This window comes from Columba livia, chromosome 5, assembly GCF_036013475.1.
Source record: "Columba livia isolate bColLiv1 breed racing homer chromosome 5, bColLiv1.pat.W.v2, whole genome shotgun sequence".
NCBI lineage: Eukaryota > Metazoa > Chordata > Aves > Columbiformes > Columbidae > Columba > Columba livia.
In genome coordinates this window covers 68050571-68076773 of record NC_088606.1, presented here as the reverse complement: position 1 = coordinate 68076773, position 26203 = coordinate 68050571, and the positions used below count along the sequence as shown (strand labels likewise).

General features: G+C 40.3%; 1 protein-coding gene across 4 annotated transcripts; it reads right to left on the bottom strand.

The window, feature by feature from the left end:
- Positions 1-1995: 1995 nt before the first annotated feature.
- BUB1B (BUB1 mitotic checkpoint serine/threonine kinase B) lies at positions 1996-24916 on the bottom strand. 4 transcript variants are annotated; one of them, XM_065066353.1, is made up of 24 exons: positions 24679-24916; positions 23698-23860; positions 22033-22092; positions 21662-21806; positions 20231-20427; positions 19950-20128; positions 19631-19830; positions 17611-17705; positions 15414-15640; positions 15018-15127; positions 14114-14211; positions 13782-13834; positions 13215-13325; positions 12913-12997; positions 12415-12517; positions 10991-11277; positions 9921-10111; positions 8436-8582; positions 8152-8264; positions 7724-7885; positions 6899-7041; positions 5283-5454; positions 4789-4895; positions 1996-2550 (listed from the first exon to the last, which is right to left on the bottom strand). In XM_065066353.1, exons 2-24 carry the CDS (start codon positions 23838-23840, stop codon positions 2361-2363), a joined length of 3318 nt encoding a protein of 1105 aa, XP_064922425.1. In that variant the 5' UTR covers positions 23841-23860; positions 24679-24916; the 3' UTR covers positions 1996-2360. The 4 variants fall into 4 exon arrangements, with proteins under 4 accessions (XP_064922425.1, XP_064922423.1, XP_064922424.1 ...); XM_065066351.1 differs by having other exon boundaries at positions 24494-24898; XM_065066352.1 differs by lacking the exon at positions 24679-24916 and adding an exon at positions 24374-24584.
- Between the last annotated feature and the right edge of the window lie 1287 nt (positions 24917-26203).

The following is a 26203-nucleotide window of genomic DNA, read 5'->3' as shown; positions in this document are numbered from 1 at the left end:
TGCCACAGTAGCCAAAGAGCAGGATATTGTTACTGCACCTCCAGTTAATACACGTGCAAAACCAAATTTGTGTTCAAATGGAAAACACGCTACGAAAGAAAGGCAACATCTCAGACTTCTTTTCTTCAAAAATACCTGACACAGTAGAAGGTCTTTTGTTTTTTCTCTTTAGGAATAATAACTCATGTCTGAGGACACTGAAAGTTTACCTTCTTCCACAATTCTGTCTGTCATCTTCTACAACAGAGCTCTTCCAGCTCTGAAATTTAACCACAGATTTGCCAAATTCAGAAGGCACTTTGTTTGATGAATGTTCATACTGACAAACACCACACAACTTGTGTTATATCAACCAAGTCTGTGATTAAGGAAATGTCATTCTGCTGAAAGCTTTTAGAGCAGTTTACTTAAGCAATTTAACTTTCATTTAATTTTAAGAAGAGTTTGTTTTTGCAGTTAGAATGGATGTGTAAGATTTCAAGTGTGTGGCATTTCCCGCAGGAAACATTAGTCACCTTGGCACCTTCCTCTCCAGATGCCAATGGCATTACTGATCAAACCTATTTACCTCTTACCTGTGTGTTCAGACTGTTCTCAAAAGCTTCCTGTCTGAACAAGGTTTATGAAATAGCTCAAGCGACAGTGAAGTTCTGTGTCAGCTGGAAACAGATCTTGCCTGAGAACTCCTTGGGATAGCCGATACTTTCTTGTGAGCATTCTCTTCCTAAGCTACCTGGTTTTCCTATCACTGCTGCAGGGCATAAACTGCAAAGGCTGAAAGTGAGAGGACAGGAAGTGAGATTCGCCAGACTTTGTCTAAAGGAAGTTAGATCAGCAAAAGAAAACAAATTTCAGCTCAAGGAAAGTACTAACAAACATGCAAGTGGCTCTAGAGCTAAGTGAAGTTAGTCCAATGCACAGCTCCTAGTTTCGCTACCAGTGCTCTTTGCTCCAAATTCTGGCTAGAGATAAATTGTTGTCATCTGCTTGCTCAACAGATTGCTAACCAATGACTTGTATTACAGGAAGCAGTATTGGAGGCATTAACAGACTAAAAAAAAAAAATCATCAGCACTTCACATTAGATATTAAAGCTTGTCTATCAGCACATTTAGCCCTATTCCTGAATTACAAGAGGATATAACCTTTACAAAGGGACTATAAAGAAGGCATTAGGTATGTGGAAAGGCAAAAAGAACACAGTTCAAAGCAAGAGGAGCAGCAAAGGACATATGCAGAAAGACCAGGAATGAAGATACAGAAAGAACTTCCGGACCAGAATTCAGAGATAACACACACAAACAGGAGAAAAATCAAATAGAACCATGGCAAGAGAATTTGAACAAATGAGAAGACACTTAAAGCCAGTTTGGTTTTATAGGGAGAAAAAATTGCTAGTGATACCACCTGCTACTCTCACTTTCATATGTAGGAGAAATAAAGCCCAAGTCTGAGACGTTCCTCTGTGCTTAAGGTACATAGCATCTCAGGTTTGGATCCTATGAAGTCTGTTCTCCTGAATAAAATTAGTACAAGCCTTTGTACTGGTTTCAATAATACAGTGCATAAAAGGTTAACACAACTATCTATCCACAAAACCTCCTACAGAAACCTGCAAGTGCTTCAGGACATGAGGCAAATTTAGACTTCAGTGAGATTTCTGAAAGATGCTCAAGCCAGTCAGTAACTCTAGAGCTTGCAAAAGTAACTAACACACTTGCCTTGAGAAGCAAAAACATAAGTATGCATCTTTTCACTCATTACTTCATCTACTTTTTGATATGACAATCCTCCAGGAGAGCACGTTCAAGTAGAATCATTCAGGTTGTGTGCATGTGTCCAGAAGTCCTGTGTGGTTATGAAAGTTGCCACCAAACAAGGGGCTTTTGTATCCAGCAGCCACCAATGGTTCCCAGGCAGGCAGAAGCACTCCAGCGTGGATACTAAATCAAGTCACTTGAAACCATCTGACAGCAATGTTTAATTGTGACAGAATTGCTACCAAAATACAACTTTATTGATGAAACACTGGTTAAAAGACCAACCAAACATAAGACAAAGACACTTCAGTGACTGCAGCATGAACTAGGTATTAAGCACGTTTTTAAGGAGCCATACAAAAAGAGGCAAGGGCAGTTATGACAATCACTTTTCTCTGGCAAACTGCTCAGACACAGGCTAGTTCATGTAGCAGGCTTAGGAGGTTATCTATGCACTGATACAATATCAACATTCTTCAGCAAGTCCCATGTGAAGTATTGCAGGAACAACTACAATCACTGTTGATGCTTGCATTTCAAAAAAGAAAGTTAACAACATATTCCTCTCTATAATACAAAATGTATTTGTCCTCTGTGAAATCACAGGAAGTTCTCCAGGAGTAAAGTTTCTCCCAGTGCAGCCAAGGATTCACAAAGACGTTCTTGGAAACAGCTGTCAAACATGTCACTTATTTCCTCTCTTAACTCCCTCAGCAGAGGCACTGTGGACTTACCATCTGCATTCAAAATTCTCCCAAAAAGTTTACTCCAGAAATCACTGTCACCAGTCCTAAAACAAACAGAGCAGTTTCAGTGAAATGGCAAGCACATGCGACACGTCTGTCACTATTTCCATCTATATTCAGCACTAAATGCCCTGTGAAAACCGAGTCTGAAATAATTCTTCCACTCACACGAGTAAATGTAAAGGGAAGGAAGGAATGTATTAAGTTTATACACGTGGGCCCGTTCCTCTTTCACCAGTATGCTTCTGGATAGTAACTGGACAGGTTGTTCCACAGGTCTACCAAACCCACTGTTTTTACAGTTAGCTCGTGTAGCGTACCTGCCAGCTGCCAGCACTCACACTGAGCCACGGCACTTCCAGTTAAAGGAGTTACCCAGAGCATTCTTTGAACCAATGGAACTGGCAGATCCCTTCCATGAATAAAGGGTACAGGCAAATCTTACTCCCCCATTTTCAACTTAAGTTCACAGGACAATATTAAAGGAAAGCTGCAAGAGAAATAATTTTTTTTAAATGTGGTTTACAACCAGTTTTGCTTTTTTTTCCCTTACCTTCCATCTGCCAGAGTTCTCATATAGACAGCATTTCAGAGACAATTAATTGTAATAAATCCCCTCTCTCACAGATAGACCCACACACCATGAATAAAAAGGTGAAATGACTCATGAGTCTCAGGTAACCGCTATCAGAGCTAACCCTTTGTTCTTCAGTCTCGCACTGAAGTCCATAGACTGCACGGCTTCTGACTACTGAAGCACTTTTCCCCCCTCAAGTGAGGAGTTACCTTGGCTTTTGAACTAATATCCTGACTCTGCTTTACGTAGGTGACTCACAAAACAGCTGCAGCCACAGCCTCCGAAGGAATCTGCCCTGTACTTCTACATTTGTAACTTACGTTTTCTGAAATAATGAAGTCATACACAACCTAACCAAAAACAAGTACAAGACCATTTTCTTCATGGCCATAGACAAGAGGCACAGCAGAGTCTAAAGAGTTCTGAGTGACAGTTCAGATTGTCCTAGCTCAGAGATCGGCAATGTTAGAATACCTGTCAGCAGAGAGCAAAAGCCAGTCTCCGTCAATGATTTAGTTGCCTCTTTTTTTTGCCTTTTTATCTTTTTAGTATTTCTAAAACAAAGGCAGTATAACATATATATTTACCGCCAGCCTATACATCACAGATATTCACCTCTTCAGAGGACAATCACCCTTGGTGATTTTGTTCTTCACAGCCTAGTCCTGTAACTGCAGTACAGTATATATAGTGAGCTATAGCCTCGTAACCACTGGTGTCAGTAGTAGAAAAACATATACATGCCCAATAAAGAAAAAAGCATTTTTCCTCTTTACACAGTTTAAGGCGAGGGGTTTGTTTTGCTTTTTGTTTTTTTCAAAGGTTGAACGCAAGGAACTAGGAAGTATAAGTCATGCAGGTTGCTAGGGAACTGGGCAACTCCCAGGCTGGTAGCAGGTTTTCTTAAAGCAATGGTTATACAAGGACATTCACACAGCGAGTGGAGCCAATACACCACGATCCTTAATGCAGACTTCTCCAGCAACTTCTGTCACGAGCAGAGCGTTCTGGAAAATCTTAATGAGACACTAAGCCAGAAAATTCTGCAGGATGTGACTAACAAAATGCACATTTAGTCTAAGAACAAACAAAAGGGCAGATAAAGGCAGATTAGTCTTATACCCATAATATGTGGCTAAAAGAGAGCAGGAGAAATTAATACCCAAGCACAAACAGCAGCTTCCAAAAGAAGCTGCTTGCACATGATCTTAAATGACAATTTTAAATTATTTTCCTTCTTGTGCATGTATACTGTTTCTGCAACTGTCACAGGCAGAACCCTGGATTAGTGTCTTAGAAGCCTTTCAGTACAGCCTAGAATGAAAAAAAGCAGAAAAACAAAATAATCTCCATTTCTAAAGCAACACGCTCATGTAACTTTCTTCCTCGCCACCCACCCACTTAGAAACTCCCCCAAGCTCGGTTTATCAAGTGAGAGACTAAAACAGTCTTCTCTGAAACAAAAGAAAAAGCAAAATCATCTTAACTGGACTGGTAAGCTCACAGTCAGCTTCAAATTGTTTCCTACACAGCATTAAGGCTACTATACAACAAACAAGTCTAGTAGCTTCAGAATTTATCAGCAACAAATTGGCAACAGCACTAAGTTCTGTATTCTAAGCTTTGAGGATGGTACCATTGAAAGAAAGTGAGGGAAGTTACAATTGTGTTCTCTCCCAGCAGCCTCCTCTGCAAAAGGACTTACTTTGATACATTTTGACTGATTTTCCAAATAGAATTCTCTCGACAGACCTGGATGTGATCCCCAAACAGCATCAAATGGACTATATCCGCAATGCCAACCAAGTCTACCTGCAAGTGCAACAAACATCAGAAAGTTCAAATTCCATCAACTTCTGCAAATCCACTACAGATTCCTACTGCTGGTGCTTTCAGACATTTAAGTCTAAATTGGTCTTTGCATCAGAACCTTCCGGAGACCTGCTAAGCACAAAACTTCAAAAAGTGAAATTCCGGTCTTATTATAGATTGCTACACAAATGCAGTAGTCACAGGCACTGAGCAGCTCCAACAGCGCTGCTCGTTCCTCCACTTAACGCTGAAGATGAAAAGTTGTCTTTATTTAGTATTTATTGATCAGAGCTTTCCACAGAGTTTGCAAAATATAAAACTTAAGAAAATGTAGATTTTTGCAAAGGAAACATGGAAACTAAGTTGCCCTGCTAAACAGAGACTCACCTGATAAGGAAGAGAGCTTTTCACCAGAAGCTGTTGTCCATGAGGGGTCTGAGATATGGGAAAGCTGTGGGATAAACCTACTCGAGACTGTACTCTCAAATCTAGACTGTGAGAGAAATCCACTATCTTCAGAGCTCTTGTCATCTCATCCTTAGCAAAGGGATCACAGATCCTGAGCAGAGAAAGCAAACGAAGCATAAGACAACACAACTTGTTTGTTTGTTTGTTTTAATGCAACTTCCCAGTGCAGTACAGGTGAGTGTGCGCTATGCCAAGGCTCCCCTCTGACGGTGAGCTCCAGAACTGCTGCTGGAGGGACACCCTGCAGGAAGCAGCTGGAGCTGCCAGAGGATGCTGGTCTCTCCAGAGCAGGCAGTGGGGAACACTGAAGGGCTAGGGATGACACTGGTTTGATATGTGTCACAGTTATCTGAGACACAGTTGGTGGAAGCAGAAAATAGTTCAATGTTTGGCACTTCTCCCTCTCCTTCAAGATCTCAGAATATTTCACACAAGAAATAATTAAGCTCTGTAATACTTTAATAAGCCTTTCTTAGTCCAGACACTCAGGAGGACAAACAGAAAGGGTTGTTGGGGTATCTGTACAAGCGACAATGTACTGTCAAGCCAACAATATCAACACATCGCACTGCTCACTACTATCCTTACACACTTGTGTGCTATCAGCATATTTTGTAATTTATACTGGGCACTTGTCCTAGGATAGCTTTTGCTGTCTAAAAAAAACCTGAACAACCCACCAACATCATCCTAACTTTTTGGCATTTAGTTTGTATCCATACAGAGAAATCCAGCAGACGATATCCAAGTCCATCAAGCCACTGTTAGATCAGGGATTTCCAAACTAGGATGTGTGCACCCTGAGGAATGTGCAAGACAATCCACTGGGGTGTGTGAAGAAAATACTAGAACTTCAGTAGTACATGTATGTAATGTATAAATAAATTATTAATAAAATATATTGGGGATGTGCCTGTTAGATAACTGTAAGTTCAAAATAAATTTAAAGTTAATAGCTATTTTTAATGTATCAGTGAAGACTAAGAACAGCCTCAGTCAATTTCTTTTAATGGAATTATAGCCGAACCATTAGTCATTCCAAAGTTAACATCTTCCCACACCTAGTTCACGGATCACATTCCAAGGAATATGTGACAATATGTGACTTTGTTAATATAAGATGGGAAAGAGCTTAAAGAAAACTGTTTAGGAGAGTGTCTGGGTATTCCAGTCCCACTTGCCCTTTGACTTCTAATTTCCTGTTTTTCAGATATGTAAAACCAAAAGGTCAGTTATTTACTGGTATCCAGTTAGCTGTCCAGTGCATTGGTAAAGTAGAATATAGGCACAACAGCAAAAATATGTTGTCTAGCATAATACGTGTTACAACATCACTGCATACTATTTCTATAGAAGTAAACAAAATAAAGATTTATTCCTAAACAGTTTTCACTATTTTCAGAATCCAATGTAGCCTAAAAATAATGGACTGCAATATCAGTACCCCAAATAAAAAGGAGAAATAATAAAAGCGCAAGAGCTGTAGCTGGAATCATGCATTATATGTCCTCCCATATTCATACAAAGAGACTAACCTGTCTCCCAGAAAGAACACCTCTGGACTCAGATCTCCATGGACAATCTCTGCTCTGTGGAGCTTCTCTACCACACTCAGAAGATTGTGAACAACCAGCAGGATAACATCCTCTGGGATGGACTTACAGCCATGAATAACATCCTGAAAAGAGGGAATAAACATCTATCTATATGTCATTCTACCTCATATAAATGAAATATTTATAGCTCACCCTTTTTTCTCTGCTCATCTGTATAGAGGTAACAGTCCTACCCTAAGTTCAGTATGATCAGATTTCGCCCTTGATCAGCCCAGCCAGAATTAAGAAAGCCATGAGCTCTTAAGAGACACTACTATTCAGAAGTAGACAAAAGATCAGGAGGAGGAGATTAAATAGTGATTTCAGTCTTCAGTTCAATTTGTATCCTATTGATATGCAACAATTCCAAATGCACTTACAAGATTTTATTTAAAATGACCTTGCTATAGCAGACTGGAACTCATTGAAAGATGCCAAGTTAAACAAGAGCTTTAGATGCAAACCTTGTTGTGGAAGAACATGTGGTTCTTGGCTCTGGTCATTTATCACTCAAGAACAAAAAAAAGAGTGAAAAATTGGTTTGCCTCTGAGAAGCACATGATCTGCAAATGAGAAACAGGCTCTAAGGCTATAACGGTCCTAATTTATACATAGATGAGATAAAAAAAACAGAGGAGCTAGATTACAGGATTAAACATGTGAAGCTGTTTTCAGCAATGAACATCACGACAAAGAAAACTCACCAATGGTACCTATGCAAGAGTTCATGTCTTTTACAATCAGACTTTGTTTATCTGTACTGACCCCAAGTGTGAGACGATTTATATCCCTGTGCAAGACAGCACAGCCATCTTCGTACAAGTAACAGCTGCCGTTCTCGCTGAAGCTTTGGTCAAAGTCAGTATTCAAACGCTCCTGTAACTGAAGCGTGATATAAAAATCCCAAGGCACAGGCTGAGAATACACCTACAAGAAGGTACATTAGGAGAACATTTATTTTTGGAATAAAGCAAAAATTGCTCATCTTCATATTATTCTCATCCTCTTTTTTCCCCTCCCTACTTCACCAAGGAAGTAATTTTTAACACTCAAACTTTTAATCTATATCAACAATTAGCAAGAGGACTTGAAGTAGCAATCTTCAAGCACGGAATTCAGAGATTAAGACCAAACTTACTACATTTTACTTCGTATTGGCTGACATTTTAACATTTCATACCACCACACATTACCTTTATTGCAAATCCCTTTGCATCCAACTGGGGAAAGTTAGCCGGAATGGCAAAAAACATCTTGTATTCTTCATTGGTCCAGTATTCCCATTTGATACAGTAAGTCTCATTTCCTGTCACAAAAGTTTACATTCATGAGCTGTCACAGCAAACATACAGCCCCAAGCTGTTCATTACTCCTCACCTACACCACATAAAACTGTTGAGGGTGAATATGAAGCATATTTCAGAGTAGTAAGAACACAAACGGGTCCCTTGCGCTGCAGGGTGCCTGGCAGACCCACCTAGCTCAACCTCCTTCTCAGACTCCATGGCAGGCAGAGCACCAGCCTCCAGGTGAAAATCCGGAGAAGCAGTCAGTGATTCTGGCATAGGATCCAAAAGCTTCTTACGCTGTTCAGTGGTCCACGAGAGCTGAGTTACATCCTCACCTAGGAAGACAAGTAGTAGAAACATGAGCTGAAACTAGGTGTTAAGTCTCTGTGACTTGATTACAAGAAGTAGTCTGGATATTGGAAGTTTTCTGTCTGCACACTCATTTATTGCATTGCCTTTCAGCCAATTAATCTCTATCCAATAATTTCTTGTTCTTTGAAGTGAACATAGCACCTATCTTTGAAACTACCTTCCAGACCATCTCATCATGAGGTCTCAATGATTCTACTGTAGTACCATGCATCTTTCACAAAGGACAAATCTCTGAATTATATTAGGTAGGCCTGCACAGCCACAGCAGAACTCAAACTCAATTTGCAAATTAACACTTTTTTAAAGAGCAAGTGATCAGTTTGCGATTTTTAAATAGAGTTTTATTGAAATTCTCTCCTTTGAATGCAGCAGGCGTTTTATGTAGGAAAAGGAAAACAAAGTTGGAGTCCAACTCTGCTGCTCACTGCAATATTAAGAATTTAATGGCTTTTACCTCCTGGAAGACACATCAGATAACTACATCTAAGTCTGGGCTTATTTTCCTGCATAATAGGACACAGAGAAACATCATTCAATACATGAGTTCATCTGTACAAAACCACAGTAGCCCGAAGAGAATTGATCTCAAACGATCGGCAGAGTAAAGCACAGCAGAACCAGATGGCTTCTACTGAATTCCTCTCTCCAGGACCACAGCTGGTAATGGGTGACAACATTTTAAGCTTTCCCAGTACAAAGGTAAGAACCAGAGTATCATTACCTACTGTTATATTTATTTGAAAAGCATTGCAGTAAGGTATTGAGCAGGAAGTAGTTCCATGAAAGTAGATCCAGAAAACATCATAGTTCAAAGGCTAAATAGGTGTTCCAATATTTCACCATCACAAACCTATGAAATTTATTGGCATATTCTACAGGAATAAGCTGACAGACACCCAAAGCAATTTTCTGCTCCATGCAGCCTTAAGGAGTAATCAGTAGAATTACTACATCCAGATTGAGAACTGCAGTTCAAAGGATGTGTGCAGAGAACAAGAAAAAAAAAGCAATGGGAATGATCAAAAGTTTAAGAAATTATCATTAAACCTCATTACTCCTACATTCTCTGCTTTAATACCTTAAATAACATCACATTAATATGTAGATCTTTTGGATGCTGATGTCATAATATACTGTATATCTCACTATGATTTCTGACAAGGGAGACACAAGTTTAGTCACAGCCAAAGTAATGAGAAATACGCAGAAATCAGAGTAGAATTTAGGAAATATAGAAAAAGCACCAGTTTAACATCAGCTGCAAGTTATTCATTGTGAGCAAAACTCAGTTTAGTACTTACCAGTAGCGTTTTCACTGATACCTCCAGAATCAGGAACCGTTTCAGTGGGCAAGCTCTGAGCAAGTTCCAGTTTCTCAGGGATATGCAGGTATTTAATAGTAGATATTTGTGTAACAGAGGAAAGTGAAGATCCTGAGGAGACAGAAGAACCTGACGAGCGAGTATCTTCCAGACTTGCTTCCATGATCGGGCTGCAAGTAAAGTCATCAACTATTCAGACTTCCAGAAGATACAGTGTCTAGATAACACCAGCTCCTTTCCCATCCTCAGCAGAAAACCAATAGCTATGTCAGAGCTTCCTTTTAGCTTCAATGATCAGTTCTACTCAGAATTTTAGTCTATGGATTAATTTTATCTTCTCTTGTAGCAGTCATATTTGATGGAAGAGAAAACACAATGAGTGCTTATTAGTCTAGTATCTACCAAAATTCAGACCTACGGTGCTTTTAAAACAGTGGAGGGCTGGGTGGGAAATAACTCTTGCTCTTCCTAATTATAATCAGCATGCTTTCCCAGGGAACTTGCCAAGTAAACACCTTCAGCGTGGTATTCATGTTTACATACTAACAGTTAACATATCAAACTCAGTTCTAAATTGAGAAAACCCAATGCAAGAGAGTTTTTTTGTTTACAATTATAAAAAAGAGAAGCTTGTTTGCCAGTTTTTTCTTCTCTCCAGCCTTTCTCCTCTGTAGAAGAAATCTAAGCCACAATCACCAGATGCATTTTACATACTAAAATAACTACAGAACCACGTGAGTATAAAAGGAACTGATGATGCTACTTTTAATTTCTGGCTCCAAAGACAGAATGTGTTTATTAATTTCTTTGCAGGTTATTTGGTAGAAAAAGCATGGAGTTAAAGTCCCGCAGCAGTAATGCTGAAAAGCCAAGTGGGCTTGCTGTTACCTCTTAAATCTGCTCAAGGCAAAATGGACCCAAGCCAGAGAAATGGCTGTCTTCAGTATATTCGGATCTCTGCAGAAAATTGCTTCTTGGGCAACCGAATAGTAAAACCACAAGCAAAGACACAGAGGAAAAGGGGCTTAAGAAGCTTTGTTGTTAATTACCTCAGTTTATTTACACAAAGAGCTTCACTGTAGGCTCCCTCACAAACTGGTGTTTCCTGATTCAGAGGTGCAGCCTTCGGTTCTGGACAATCTTCCTTCAGGAGAGCCTGTGACAAAGCAGGAGCTGGGACTCTTGGAGCCAGCGCCCCGTGGAAGGGCGTTGAGGCCAGGTGGGCAGCCCTAACAAAGTCACATGTGTCTTCTGGGTTGGCACAAAGGGTTTTGTTCTTGTAGGAGCCGGTCACAATTGCATCTTCACTCAAAGGTTCAATTCCATTCAGCTCATCCTGAAAAAAAAATAAGAGACAGTGAAAAACCTGTAGGTTTTTATGTCAATGTTTAAAAAACTTAATTAAAAGTTGAACATTTATCTCTCCCCTTTCTTCCACCTCACACCTTCCAACATGATTCTAACACTCATTCTTCGTGTAGTCTACTTACATTGCTCATTCAACTTGAGTACTTGAAACCTGTTTTAGCAGGCGGGCTGGACCAGGGGACCTCCAGAGGTCCCTTTCAACCCCAAGCATTCTGTGTCACAGTTACACACATTTTTTCCAAAGGAGAGAGAGTAGCTTTGTTACCCTCTAGAGCACTGCAGAGTTGCCACGTTAAGGCTGTTGAAGGCTACCTAGTATCTACCATCTCAGAAGTGTGTTTCAGTTCAGCTCAAAGCATCTTATTAAAGTGCTTACTAAAATGTTGGGCGCTTAAGGCCCACAGAACATGGAAAGTAGCACTATGCAGTTATCCAGTCTGACTCTAGAACCAAAATCAGCATGATTCTTACCATGCTTGGCCCTGCCAAGTATTTCATGCTGTAGGTGTACATAAAATCCTTCTCAGCTCAAAATAAAGTCCTTTCACTCAGCCAGTCTAAAGGTCTGTCATGATAAGCAATAACTAAGTCCTTTGGTGAGACAGCAACTATCACCTCTATTGAAAGTTTTGCAAACACCTGCAAAACTGCGACAAAGACACATAGCTTAGCAAGCAAGATACAAAGGTTTAAGGGAGTCAAGTGCAAGGCACTTCAGGGGAGGAACACAGGAGCTGAGATTCTTGTTTGGATGTGTGGCAAGAAACTGGTGTGGAACAGGAGGCAGCGTTTAAGAGTGCAGCTCTCCATCATACTAACTTTTTAAAGCTTCAGTGTGAGGAATCCTGGCCACTGATCAGTTGCTCAAAATCTGGAAGACTCCCTACTCTCACCTCCATATTGGCCACCTTAAAGCCTAATAAAAATATTAAATCCCCAGTGTAATTTAAACATCACCCAACTCAAGTATCACCATGCCAGAAATAAGTTTAGAATCCTTGCTTATCACACATCACATCAGTCCAACCAGTCTCACTCAGTTAAACAGCAATTCTATGTTGGTTTCTCCTTGACAGGTGGTAAATGAGGTAAATAATTTCCTTACACAGGGTTCTGGTGGGATGTTCTCCTTTGCAGTTAGAGAATCTGAAGGTTTACGAACAGCAAGAGGGCGACGGGCACTTTTCTGTGTATGATCTGCAGAACAACTAAGATAAAGTTATATTCCATTAAATATTTATTAGAGTAGCTTCCAATCCTCAACTGAGATTCCCCTTAAGAGTTTAAGCCTGACAGTTTCAATCTACCACTTTCTACTACATAACTACCAGTAAACCACAATGTAGACAGCTCTCCAAAATTCACAAAGTTTATATAGCAGCTTAAATAGTTCTAGATTGAGGAGGAACAACAGGAGAGTACTTCTTCATCATGGACTTTCCAAGTAGAGTAAGGGAATAAAACAAAAAAAAAATACAAATATAAACAAAAAAACCCACCCCACATCCATCCAAGAAACAGTACTGTATTTCAGCTGCTACAGAAAGTGGTTTGATACCGCACTGTTCACTCCCTCTGAAATCTAGGTCTTGAATAATTCTACCTTATATTCTGATTTGCCAAAGTAGAGGATTCATCAAACACAGAGAAAGACGTAGCAGGATCTGGTGGAGGAAGGAGACCGACATCTGTAAAGAAAACCCAAGATGCTTTACAAGATCAAGTTTCTCCACAACAGTGTATCCAATGCTATTTAAAACATTTAATACACAGTCTTAGAGATACCAGTCCTAGCAAGAAGTTACAGAACTGACATTTAGATAAACCTGTTTTAAAAGGCTTGGTTTTGTCATGTTAACAAACCACACTTTTATAACTTATGTTAGCCAGCTTCAGAATTCGTACCTTTTTTTCCAAGACTGGCCTCATCTCTCCGTTCCCCCTGTTCAGACTCAGAGTCTAAAAGCACATTTCCCCTTTGTGTATCTGGGCATACATCAAGAGACCGGATCACCCCTGTCAACAGTAACAGTAGTCAGCTCAGGTCAACACTAAATTTCTTCAGCATGCGCCCTTCCCAACAACAACAGTGAATATGTAATTTCTGATTGTATTCCTCTACCAAATCCCCTGAGGAAAAAGTACTTAAGACAGTATCAATCTTAGTGTTAAACTCTTTTACTCACTTTAGTAAGACTGCATATATGAAAGTGTAAAACAAGCTCTTCAGTCAGTAAAAAAAGAAAAAGCTCTTCTTCTCAAAAGTGCTTTCAAATAGTGACAGTTCTCAGACCTCAGATGCTCATTCTTTTACCGAATACGGTTAAAGGCACTTCTAGCATGTTCTCATTTTCATTCTTCTAATCCACCTAGACTTTTGAGTTTAGCTTGTTGCGGTCTTCCTATTCATCTAAAAGAACACTTCCCTTTAACATTGCCTTCTCCTTAATGGTAAAAAAATTAAACACTTACCCTCAGAACAAAATGGTTTATATAGCTGAGGATCTTCAGAGGCCTGGAATTCACTGTGAAAAAGATACAAACTTGTTTCTTATAATTTACACATGTTCACAGAACATAAGTAAGCTTGGTCAAAAAGGCAAGCCAAGCTGACACTTGCTACTTGTAAGACACTAAGATCCCTCAGAAAAATAATCGAAAATATACAGAGATAGATTACAGATCCTGTTTCCAGGCTGATGCCTAGGGGTATATTCCACTCTGCCTATCTGTTAGTGAGCCATGTCACTCATAATTAATTATCCCCACAAGTTCTCTCACTGCTGACAAAGAACCTGTATTACCTTTGCAACTGATGCTGCTTCTCCCTAACTTCTGTTGCACTGGAAGAAGTAAATCCTTGCAGTCCCATAGGCGGTGAAGCTTCTGTTATATCTGTTGGCTGTAGAAACAAAACCGTATTTTGGTTCTACAGTAATGGACTCACAAGCCATGCAACAAGGTTCAAAGAACATTATGATAATGCTGCATAGGTGGTTAAAGCCCTCATGGATTAATAGCCATCTTCAGCCATTTTCATTTGTACTTAATTTACTCGCATGAAAATAAAGTCCATTCTTATTGCTTAGTGTAGTTAAAATGCATAATTTTAATCTTTGCAACCACATATAACTTTCACAGATTTTAGTTGTACTCCAACTACTGAAGACATGCATAAGAGCTTACATAGCTCACATCAAATTCACCCTACCTTGTATTTCCTTATTTAAAATATTTACTCTAAGGCCTTGTTTTGGAAATGGGGATGGAGGGGAAAGACAGAACAGACTTTATTAGCCCAACTGATGAAGCTGGAAAAAAGGAAGAGCTTTAAAATAATTAACTTCTACTTGTTATTTGCAACCTATAAGAAAACTGGGGTTTAGACATTGCTAGGCAAGCAATGACAGACCAGAGTGTGCTTGTGTGAAGGATACTCTGCTCAGAAAAGGAAAAATCTAATACCTTGAAGTCTTTGATTTACATTCCTACAGTGAGAGGATATGAACTGGGAGCAGGCCGGGGAGAAGAAAATCAATATTTCTCTGAGCATTCATCTACTGGTTGATGTATGCATAAAATAGACTAAATCATCCTTTCAAAAAGTTGAAGAAATATTAGCTAAAGAGAAATAGATATAGTTCCTCCTTTGGTATTTTACTTAAATTAGTAGCTATTCGTACAAGCACAGTTAAATGAGGACAGTACCTGTTCAAGTGGTTGTTGCTGCTTGTCCTCTTCTTTCTCTAATTTCTTCTCCAGCTCCTCAATTTTCCTTTGTATTTCTTCCTTCTTCTGTGCTAGGGCCTGCATCTCCTCTAAGGGAGAGAAGCTTTTAAGGCATGATGCATATTTCACATGCAATCTGTGGCTGAAGCCTAAATTATTTTTAAGGGGGCTAAAACCTCTGGTCTTCTTTCCCCACTTCATGCTTTACATGTAAAGCTGTCGGGTATGTTACTTTCTCTATACCTCAGAGAAGTTAAATAACTATTCCAGTAGAAAAAGAAAACTAGCTGCAATAACAGACAGCTGTACACTGACAAGAAGCATAATTTTATGATTTTATCTTCAAGTCTTATGTCATCCCATTTTGAAGCATACCTTCGGTTTTCTTTTTTGTTTTCTTTCTGTAGACTTCAGCTCGGATCTCTTCCAAAGAAAATTCTTCGACTCCAGCATAAACTTTATCTTTACAGTACATCACCAGCTCTTTCTTTTCTTGAGTATCTTGCTGACGATTTTGCACTCGCTGTAGTGGGTCCTCCTCCTTCTCAGGTTTGCGAGCACTTAAAACACGGTTTATACTGGGCTCAATTTTGCAGGGAGTCCTGAAAAAACATGCAATTATTACTTTGATTATATGTACTTCACTGTAACACAGAAAAGCAAGCATGGGAGAAAAAATATCTCATTTCAGAATCAAGTTGTGGAATATTGTAAAGACATTCTGTCCTTCTGACGCCAAAAAGAAACAAAGAAAAATGAAATGATAGCACGTAAAAGGCTAGCATACCAACTCCGAATTGTGTAATAAAAACAAAACCAAGTGTTAATAAGGCCCTTTCAACAACAAATACAATTCTTATGATACTCTGAATTGCTGTGCATTCTGCAACAGGATCTGTTTGCTTGAGCTCCATCAGCCTGTGTGTGACAAGGGTGACATGCTGAGTGACAAGAATGAAGTGCCTCATTACAAAACAAACACACACCTCCATCCCTGTACAGTGAAAGGAGACAGTACCAGTCTATTTCTTAGCTTGGAAGTGCTTTTTGAATGTCTCTCCTGAAACGAGCAATGTAGCACAAACCAGAATTTGTACAGTTTTACAGATGCCAGTAATCCAGATGACTCCAGCAATTTTCTGCACCTCAATAAAAGATGATCTGAACAAATGACCTTAAAAAAAAGCGTTAACTGTGCTCTGGGTAAACAGTTCAAAAGCAAACACAGTGCACAGTTCTAAGACATTTGTTTTATTTTGCAGGTGAATTTGGGAAATGAGGCAAAGAGGTGCTCCTCATGGCTGGGATTTTTAAGGCTTTTTTTGTGGGGGGGAGGCTTGTTACCAAGATCACTACAGGGTCCTTCTCTGGATGACAATGAATGGCATGATTTGCATCATGTTTGCTGAGTTTAAATGTAACACTTTCAGACTTGATTTGGTTTACAACCCTGGCACCAGGAGAAAATGAAGTCAAAGGCAGAAAAAAAAAAAATCTGCTTTTAAACTTTCAACTACATAGAATAAAACTGCCTACAAACTCTATGCTCAAGTTGCTTACAGCTAATTTAGCATGATGTTCAATTCCCACTCACTTCATCCTTTTCCCTGGTATAAAAAAGATGCTGCCTTCTGTAAGTAATGAGTCTGTTTGAGAGACCAGCATGTCAAGAGCTTTAATTCTATGGCACCACTGACTTCCAGGAGCAAGAAATAGTCTTATTGCTTAAAGAGAAACTTAATTTTTACATAGTCTTAAACTAAAGCATGGTGTGTCCTTGGTCAGAGTGATTCTGCAGTCCACACGCAACACACAAAACCCACACGAAAAATTCACGCTGTTTGCCACCTTTCATCACTCCTTGATTATGTGCAATTCAGAGCCATGGAAGCTGTTGGTAATATCAAACGTTCTTTTCCACTTCTCTCTTAGGAACAGCCTACGCATTCTGTGGCCATCATTAGCCATGGAAAAAGAAAGGTCAGCAGCTTTGCAAAATAACGCATTTTCCTCTGCTCTGACAAAACAGCAGGATAAATCTCCTGGGATTTATCTGCATTTCAGTGAGCACTGTACAAGCAGGAAGGTAATTTCAGGCAAAACAGCACACTCCTCCATGACCTAAGGAACACTGTTGTCATGGAAACTTTGATAGCTTGTTTCAGAATAAAACTCCAGATAGATGGAGCACAGACTTCCCAATATAGAGGAAAACAGCAGTAAATCTGTCTCAATTCAGAGCTGCTTTCCGAGTAAACAGCATCCTAAGAGAGGTAATTGTGGTTTTGTGTAAACACGTCGAGTTAAGCGATTCAACTAATTAGCATATATAAATATGATGTAGGCTCCCAAATAATGAGCAGCGATAGTCAAATACTTCCCACATCCTTACACATTCTCTACTAAAGCCTCTGCTATCAAGCTAAAGAACTAAGAGCTTCCAGGTTGACAGATTTCTAATTTTTTTGCAGCTATAGAGGCTTGGCTACTTGGCAAAATGAGTCAGAATCTTACAAAGCAGCTTTGATAATCTCAAACGCAGACCCCATTTTAAACTGAAGCAAAGACTCACATGACTTGCTGCTGAGCCGACTCTTCCACATACGGGGTGAAATTGGGCAGTGGACAGGGCACTTCTACACCAGAATTTGCACTGCTGCGAGGACGCTGAGGAAGGAAAAGTCAATGTTAACAGCTTAAAGATTCATTTTGAGACTCCATATTCCTCTATACTCTGAATATACCTTTTCCCAGTGTTTGGCTCATTTATAGTTTGCTATTTAAAAAGTTAAACCTGAAAGTTTTTCAAGATCAATTTATAGAATGAATTCTGTTCTGATCCATAAACTGTTACAGACCATCAGCTGAGAACTGGTACCTAAAAAAGCACGACATGCTCCTCCTGTGTCCTCATTAGTACCTAGTTTTTGTTGTTCTGAGGAAATGCTGGTCAAGCTGGGTATTCTAGTCACTCCTCTTGTTTGTTTTCCAAAAATACTATAGTCCTAATTTTTCAACCAAGACTGTCCCAGTTCTATGATATTATTCCTTCTGCTGCCCACCAAGATATTCCAGACTTCTCAATTTTCCTCTCAGAGGTCATTCAGAGACAACAAAAATCCCTTAACTGCTCCTGAGGTCCATTATTTAAGAGAAGACAAATAGAATTTAGTCTGACATGTTACCCTCATCTGCCTATTTGAAATTCCCCTAGAATCTTAAGCAGAAGAAGTTACATGGTGGAGATATTTCACAAACTGGCTTCTCTTTTCCACCATTTTTCAAACTGTTTACTTCTCTATCTTCACACTGGCACTTAAAGAAGAACCTCTTTCCTCTGTGCAGCTTTTACTATCTCAAAGCGCACACAAGAGGTTATTCTCTCACTGTAACACAAGCCAGAATAAGCACCACACTTCACTGGAGGGGAATTAAACATCCTTAACTCTTCTGCTAGTTGCAGATTTTTTTTTAATTAAATCTAATGAATTTCATTAAAGGGGAACAGAAAGAACACTAAGGAAAAACATTAAAAGAATACAAAAGTACTTGGGGACCAGAACGAATGTGTTAAGCAGACCAAAGCGAGGCAACTGATAAACAGAAGTTTTACATTAATAATTCCTCCTCCTCATTCTTCACAGCTAAATTAAACCTGTGATTTTCTGAACTTTTCCATTCACTTAATCAAATTGCTTTGTATCTGGTAGTAATTATTCCTGGAGTTTCCATGAATTTCAGCCCATTTTCTTTCCTCCTCTCATCCTAATTTTTGTTTCTAAGCTTCTCAATATAGAAGTTGTTTTAAGTTAAGTCTAAAATATTTTTATCACCTGATTACTTTCTGTTTTTCCCTTCTAATCTACAAAGAGCAGGGGGACAATAAGGGGTAGCTAAGGACCTATGAAACAAACTTGATTTCATAGGATTAATTTTCTCCAGATATCTTGAATAATTTCTCTAGAACAGCTTAAACATGTGTAGTACGGCTGACTCTTTTCATGTCTCCAGCACTGGTTTAAACCATTGGAACCTACTTTCTGTCATCCTATTGTCAGGATAAATACTCTATTGATACAGTAGTTCAGTTCTTTTGATCTCCACTGTTCTGTTTTCCTCACAAGTACTTCAAAACAGGCTTGCAGAATGCTGTACATGCCTTATTTTCATAAAATAAGCAACAAGTTCTTCCTTCTGGTTGTATCGTATCATGTCAATTTAACTCTTGTTTTTCTTACAGAACTAACTAATACCTGGCTTCTCTCCCTTTCTTTGACTAGTGTTTTCCCTCTTGTATTCTTTTTCTGCTCTCCAAACAGTTCGGCAGGTCATCTCTACCAATTTTTCTGGTTAACAAGAATTCTAATTTCTTGATTTAAGAACTCTAGAGAGTTTTAAAACTTATTCTAGCAAGATCAGCTTGCTAAACCTGAATAGGTTGCACATAGCCAGAGACTCTTTAGGAAGATCTGTAGTTACAAATAGACACAAACCCCAGGCAAGGGAAAAAGTACAACCTTCATCCCAAAGATTAGAAGTCATCACTTCACACACACTTTCCTCTTTTGCCAGTCTACTTTGAGATTCCTTACCCTGCCAGAGTTCCAAGGTCCTGCACTTAGTTCATTCTCCTTGGCTCTCGGAACTGGTGGTGCTGCCCACGGCTGTGGGGTAAGTACGGGAATCTCCGGTCCAGAAGCTGAAGCTGAATTTTCATCAAATACAGCAAAACTCGGGTTGTTTGAAAGCTGCTGAGAGGTACGAGTCTGGAAGCTTCTGTTTTGGTTTGTGGCTGCAAGCAAAAAGATTTATGCAAACTAACCTTTACATTATCACACTCAAGTGCAAATTCCACAACAAAAATACGTAACTCTTCCAGTAATAATATGTGGTTTATGCAACTGAATGTACCTTTCAGTGCATCTCCTACACGACTAATTGGGGCTCTCACTTTTTTCTTCCCCCTGCCTTTTAGATCTGCCAGTGAGCTTCTCTGAGGTTCTGCAGCTCCCAGAAGACCCACATCTGTTTCATCAGAACTTTCCTCAAGTCCAAGCAGTGTCTGTCGAGAAACACGGGTCTGAAACTGCCTGAAAAAAACATTGAAGAAGTCAGCATAAAATTCACCATAGCAGGTATTCACTGAATCACACAGGACTACTCTGAATTCATCTCTTTAGCTGGAAACTTACCTGTGGTGGGACTGGAGTTTGTCCAAAGGCTCAGCCTTGCGCTGAAGACCTTCCTGGAATATCTGATCCGCTTTCTTAAAATTTCCTCTAGCCTCAAGTACTTCTGCCCATGTGATGTAGAGTAGTGCCAGAGTTGTGCCAATTTCCTGGCTATGTAGGTAACTGTACAGATCCAAGGGCTCATTACAACAATCTCCCTGAAACAATCAAAGTATTTCAGTACTCACATTGGACTAAAAAGGACTCCAAGTCCCTGTCTGCTTTTTGATGCCTCCTGCAAGAGGCATCCCATTAGTTTCGATACAAGTCTTACAGGAGCAGCTGTAAAGCCAGGACATGCAATTGTATTGCGTCTCACAGTGCACAAGGTAAAGGAAAGGAATTCAATAGGAAAAGAATAATAATGAGAAAAACCTCTGACTGCATGTATACATTTGTCAATATTGTTACTAATCCCTTAATTTTAGCCTATCTATTCCAAGTCCAATAATTTCTTATTTTTTTTTTTTTAATCAGAGATAATTCAATGATTGAACTATGTCATATTAGTATTCCTGAGAACAGTCATTTTAGCTTTAGATAAAGGATAACATATTTCTTATCAGTTTTGGAACTAGTACATCAGCTCAAGAAGCTAAACCTGGAGAGAAGCTGCTTTTAAGAAGATGAGAACAACTAAAACTTAGGCCCAGATTAATTACTATTACTTTCTGATTGCTTCATGTTTAATAGCATGCACCTGTGAATTCAGAACATTTTTTTTTCATTTCAAGCATTTCTCGTTGCCTTTTAGCAGCAAGGCTCGGCTGAAGTTGGGTTTTGGCCCTCTAATTTTCTCCCTGCATCACCTCACAGAATTCTTGTATTCCTCTTGAAGAGCCTGCCCCCTCCTTCCAAATTCTCTTTTTATTCCTAAGCTCCAGCTCTGTTCCCACAGGTTCACCTTACGGCTGCTCGTGCAGCCTCCTGCCCCTCTCAGGTTCCCTTCCATGAAGAGAGACCAGCCTTCCAACCCAGAAGGTCAAGATCAAGTTGAAGATCTTTGTAGCTGCTACAGAGTCCCCCAGGCTCCAGTGGGACTATGAACTCATGACCACATGTCTATTAGATCACAGCTCTACCCACTGTGCTATGGAGCCTCCTCAATTAAATCTTCCTTTAAATCACTTGATTATCTCCTTAAACTCATTCGCACTAGCTTTTCCATAACAAAACTTATGGAGTTTATAGCTGTCCAAACTGAATAATCCTAAGGTCTGAATTCCTTCTGAAAAAGTGGAGTAGGTAACATGTTTGCAGAGAGATACTTCTAATATTGCACCAGTTGTACAACATATTCTGTGACTCTGTTGTTACAAACAAACAACTGTGCAAATGCCATGATGAATACCAAGAAAAGCAGCACAGAAGACACATTCACAGAACACTCACAAACTTGAGCCAGAGGTTAAGATAGCGGGGATCTTGGTAGTATCGACGCTGTTCATTGAGTGCTTTCACTGCCCTTTCCAATATTGCTGAGAGATTACTCTCCTTTCCACCTTGAGGGAAGGTTTGCTCTGTCCACTTGATGTACCTAGAAATGGAATATATTAATAGGAAATCAGTTCTGAATAAAACACAAGGATTCTATTTCTGTACAATGTAAGGAGACAAAAAAAAAGAATCAGGCATAGTATTGAAATATCAACTCTATAACAGTTTTTTGAATAATATGTTATCTTTTAATTATTAAATTATAGTAGCTTTTAGAAGGATATCTGACCTTTCTATTCTTTCCTTTGAAATAAAAGGACACTTACCGATCCCAGACATCCAGTGGATCATCTCCAGAGTAAAATCGGATTTCTGATTCAAACTCCCTAAAAAAAAAAGAATATCATAGAATGAATCATTTTGGTTGGAAGAGACCCTCAAGATCATCAAGCCCAATCATAACCTAACTCTAGTCCTTAAGAACCTCATCTAAACGCCTTTTAAACCCCTCCAGGGATGGTGACTCCACCACTGTGCTGGGCAGCCTGTTCCAACGCCTGACAACCCCTTCCAGGAAGAATTTTTTCCTAATATCCAATCTAAACCTTCCCTGGCACAACTTGAGGCCATTTTCCCTTGTCCTGTCACTTGCTACTTTGGAGAAGAGACTAACAGCCTCCATGCTACCACCTCCCTTCAGGTAGTTGTCTACAACTAGCAACAAGGTCTCCCCTCAGCCTCCATCCAATAAATACAAGTATATAACTGTAAAGATGTTTTCTACAATGTAAACTAAGGTTAGTATATATTTAGACTTGAGCTTTTACTGAGACCAGAACAATCAAAAGCTTTTGCACTCTTCTTCAAAAATGAAAGTGCTAGGAAATGTATCATTATTTTGCAAGAACAGATATGCATCTTTCCAAAGGATATTTCCAAGAATTTCCACTAGCCCAAAGCTAATATGGACTCCTTTGAAAGAACACTTGCGGCGTTATGAAAAACTATTAGCAGACAGATATATCGTGAAATTAAATTTTTGTATGAAATGTCCCTTATTTAAGTATAGAAAGAGGCTGGAATACACACACAGGATGATGGAAAAGGCTGATGATCAGACAACTACAGACCTGTACCAGAAAGCACAGTGAAGACACATCTAAGTGGCCACACTGACAGTCGCCATCACCTTGTCTCATTCTTCAACTCCTGTGCATCATTCCATCCCTACAACATGAAGACTTCACCCTCAGGCAGCAAGAAAGAAAGAAAACAACCTTGCAGCTTGAGTTAGACAAGAACATTAGCCTGGGCTGGACAGTGGCTCCAACTTCATCCTGTAGTGCTCCCCAGGCAGCCCTTTGTTCTTGGGAGGCTCTGCTCAACCATCACACCTCACAAACATAACGAGTCAAGTTGGACAAACCATCTTGCAGAGCCCAGTATAATAACAATTCCATGGCACTCCATTAAAAAAAAAAAAAGATCCAGATACAGCTGATAAGCACTGGTTCAGTAAGTACTGGGCAGCTGTTCATAGGCCCTGCTGACTTCACATGAAATCACCTAGGTGGTTTGGCATGACAAGACACACAGAGATACCTGTGCCTACATTATGATAGCAGGAAGTATTTATCTCCTGAGAAATACCTTGCTTCAATAGACTATTGTAGGAAAGACCAAAAAAACCCCAAACCTCTCCTCTTTATAAATTATGTGAGTACATTTAAAGGCACAAGCAAATCTCCCTGGTGTTTGCTGTTTAAATGCTCCATTGCTAACCTGAAGATTGTAGTGTATGCTGTACAGCACCCACACCAAGTAGTCCTAAATACCTGGACTGTGATAGTAGCATAGACATCAATTACTAAACTTCTGTTGTTTTCTGCTTTTTTTAATGCCTATGAGATTAGTACAGTTAATTATGACATAGAAAAATTGATGCGGAGGCAGGAAGACAAGGGGAAAGGAGGTGTCCAAACATTGCTCACTGTTTTTTGAGCTGAACAGCAGTGTGGATGGAGGTGTCCTGCTGAGCCAGCGCTTCCTGCAAGGTGGACATGACACGGCCCTGCCGAAGGGGCTGCACGTTCTCTTTGCTCAGCTCCCACTCGTCATTGCAGTCCTGTGACATGACAGCCTCTCCTTTCAATTCTACATTAACAACAAAAACAACAGGAAATTGACCTGAAACCTGACAGAACCGGCTTTCATTAGCCGACCCACCACACACTTTCTGTGTGGCCACAAGCCTACCGTTCAGTTCCCCAACTTTTAGAGGGAATTAAGCATTCATTTTCCCTCCATGGGAATTATATATTTATATATTAAAAACAAACAAACAAACAAAACAACAACAAAAAAACCCCAATTATTTACAATCAAGAATCTAAGGGAACAAAGGCTACTAAAATCACGATGTTTCTCTCCCCACCTGCGTGGCCCACACTCCTCCCAATCCGCAGCCCCCCCTCAGGTGGCGAGCGGCCAACTCCGGCCGCGGGCCCCTGGGCAGCACCGCACACCGAGTCAGGCCTCTTTGGCTCTTCAGCTACGAGCTGTAGCGGGCTGGTGGGACTGTCCCTCACGGCCCCCCGCTCGCGCAGGGCCAGAGGAGAAGCCGTTTCCAACACGGTTCCAGAAGGGCGGTTGGTCCCCGGGACGCACCTCCGGCCGCTCTCCCCTCACACCGGGTAAGTTTCCCCGCACTTTCCCGTCAGCAGCCAGCGGGAAGAGCGAGGTTCCCCTCAGCCCGCGCCGCCCGCCAAAACCCGCAGCCACACGCACCGCAGCGCAGCCGCCTCAGGTCCCTCGCGAGCGCCGTTAACGGCAGCGCTGCCTCAGCCCGTACAAAAATTCAAACAGCCGCCAGCCTCCTCCCCATTGGCCGCTCCCTTCGCCACGCCACGCCTGATTGGCTCCGCCCCAACCGGCCCTGCCGCCCCGGTGCACCAGGGGAAAGAGGGGCTCACCTCAGGCTGCCCGCGCCGCCCGCGCGCAGCAAGCAGAGCTACATAATAAATTTTCTAATGAATGACGTTATGGTTGATCCCGTCTAAAAGGGCTGTCGCCGCAAGGAACGCTCCCGCGTCCTGTTCCCGCTCGCGTGTGCCCCCAGCATTTCCCTCGCTCAGCTCTGATGCTCCTCTGACCCACCAGTGGCTCTGCTGGTGACCCGAATCTGCTCGTTTCTCCGGCTTATTTCTTTGTCTGAAAAACATAAATATTTATCTTACTTTTTCTGAGGGGAACACACTCCTTTCGGCATGCAACTAGCCTTTGTTATCACAGAAAATCTCACTTTTCAGGTGTCCCTGACTAGTTGTTAACTTTTCTTTAAGTGACAGTTGAGATCCAAATAAAAAACAATGTTTTCAGGGTCTTAAATGTACAGATGTCTTTCTGCTGCACTGTGTATCTACAAAAACTGAAATATGAGGCAGCTGCAAAAATCATTGCCTTAGACGTGGACAGAAATTTCCTGTGAGTAACCTAGATTAGCTGCCTGCTATTCTTGGAAAGGTGATCAATTTAAAAAAATATTTCTCATAAAGCAAATCTGGCATGTGGTAATCACACTATTCCATAATAATAAAGCTGAACGTGGGGCTCTTCTGTGTACCGTTGCTACCGTTAGCAGCCCCGGAGCGAACGGCGCCTGAAAAACACGCAGCCAAATTCAGAGAAGTGCAGTTCCTTACAAGAACTTGGCTGAAGGGAAAACTCACTCACAGAAAACTGGTCTTGTTTTAAACAAAACAACAGTTATCATACTTATTTTACAATAAAATGCATGACGTATGCATAAAGATATACAAATCCAAGCATAACATCAAGTATAATATGATCTCTTAAATTTTTCAGCTATTCTATTAAGACTTATCATACAAGTGTTTATCTCAACTTCAAGAAAAACAGGGTGAAAACCAGAAATGCGGTCTCTAGAATTCACCACAGCAATCTCTCGTGCCTTATTTCAAATACATTAGATTCTGTGTGCCGGGATCTTTGTAAGGGACGCGTCTTTTGTTTGATGTGTCCAGGAGCACTCCGAGACCTGCATCTCCTGGCGTTTCAGACAGGACTAACCCATGGTATAACAACCGGCTTCCAAGCTTGAGAACAGACAGTTACCTAAGCCTTTCGAAGAGGAAAAGATGAGGAATGAAAGCGGAGATCCTGAGCAGCTCTGGAGGAGGGAACTTGTGCAACAAGTTAAGATACAACATGCTTAGAGTGAATGCTAAATCCCTGCTGTTCTAAGATTCTTACTTACATCGGAATTTCGGTCCTTTCGTCTACATTTTTCTACATATAATGAGTATTGCCATTGTTGTAAATAGAACTTCTGTATCAGGATGTCATGGTCAGCATGTGTTTTATAAAACTATGGAACTGTGTGCTGAATCACTTGTTGAATAAGTTTTCTGAGAAAATGTACCCTTTTTGATAATTGGGGCTGGTTTTGATCCTGTTTGTGTATTCTGGCTCAGATAC

Excerpts from the sequence above, each read along its gene's own strand:
- BUB1B (XM_065066353.1), bottom strand. The coding sequence starts at position 23,840 with ATGTCACAGGACTGCAATGACGAGTGGGAGCTGAGCAAAGAGAACGTG. Across the intron at positions 22,093-23,697 it reads GCTGTTCAGCTCAAAAAACA|GGAGTTTGAATCAGAAATCC; the intron begins GTGAGCAATGTT and ends TTTTTTTTTTAG. Across the intron at positions 15,641-17,610 it reads TCGGCTCAGCAGCAAGTCAT|GACTCCCTGCAAAATTGAGC; the intron begins GTGAGTCTTTGC and ends ATGTTTTTTCAG.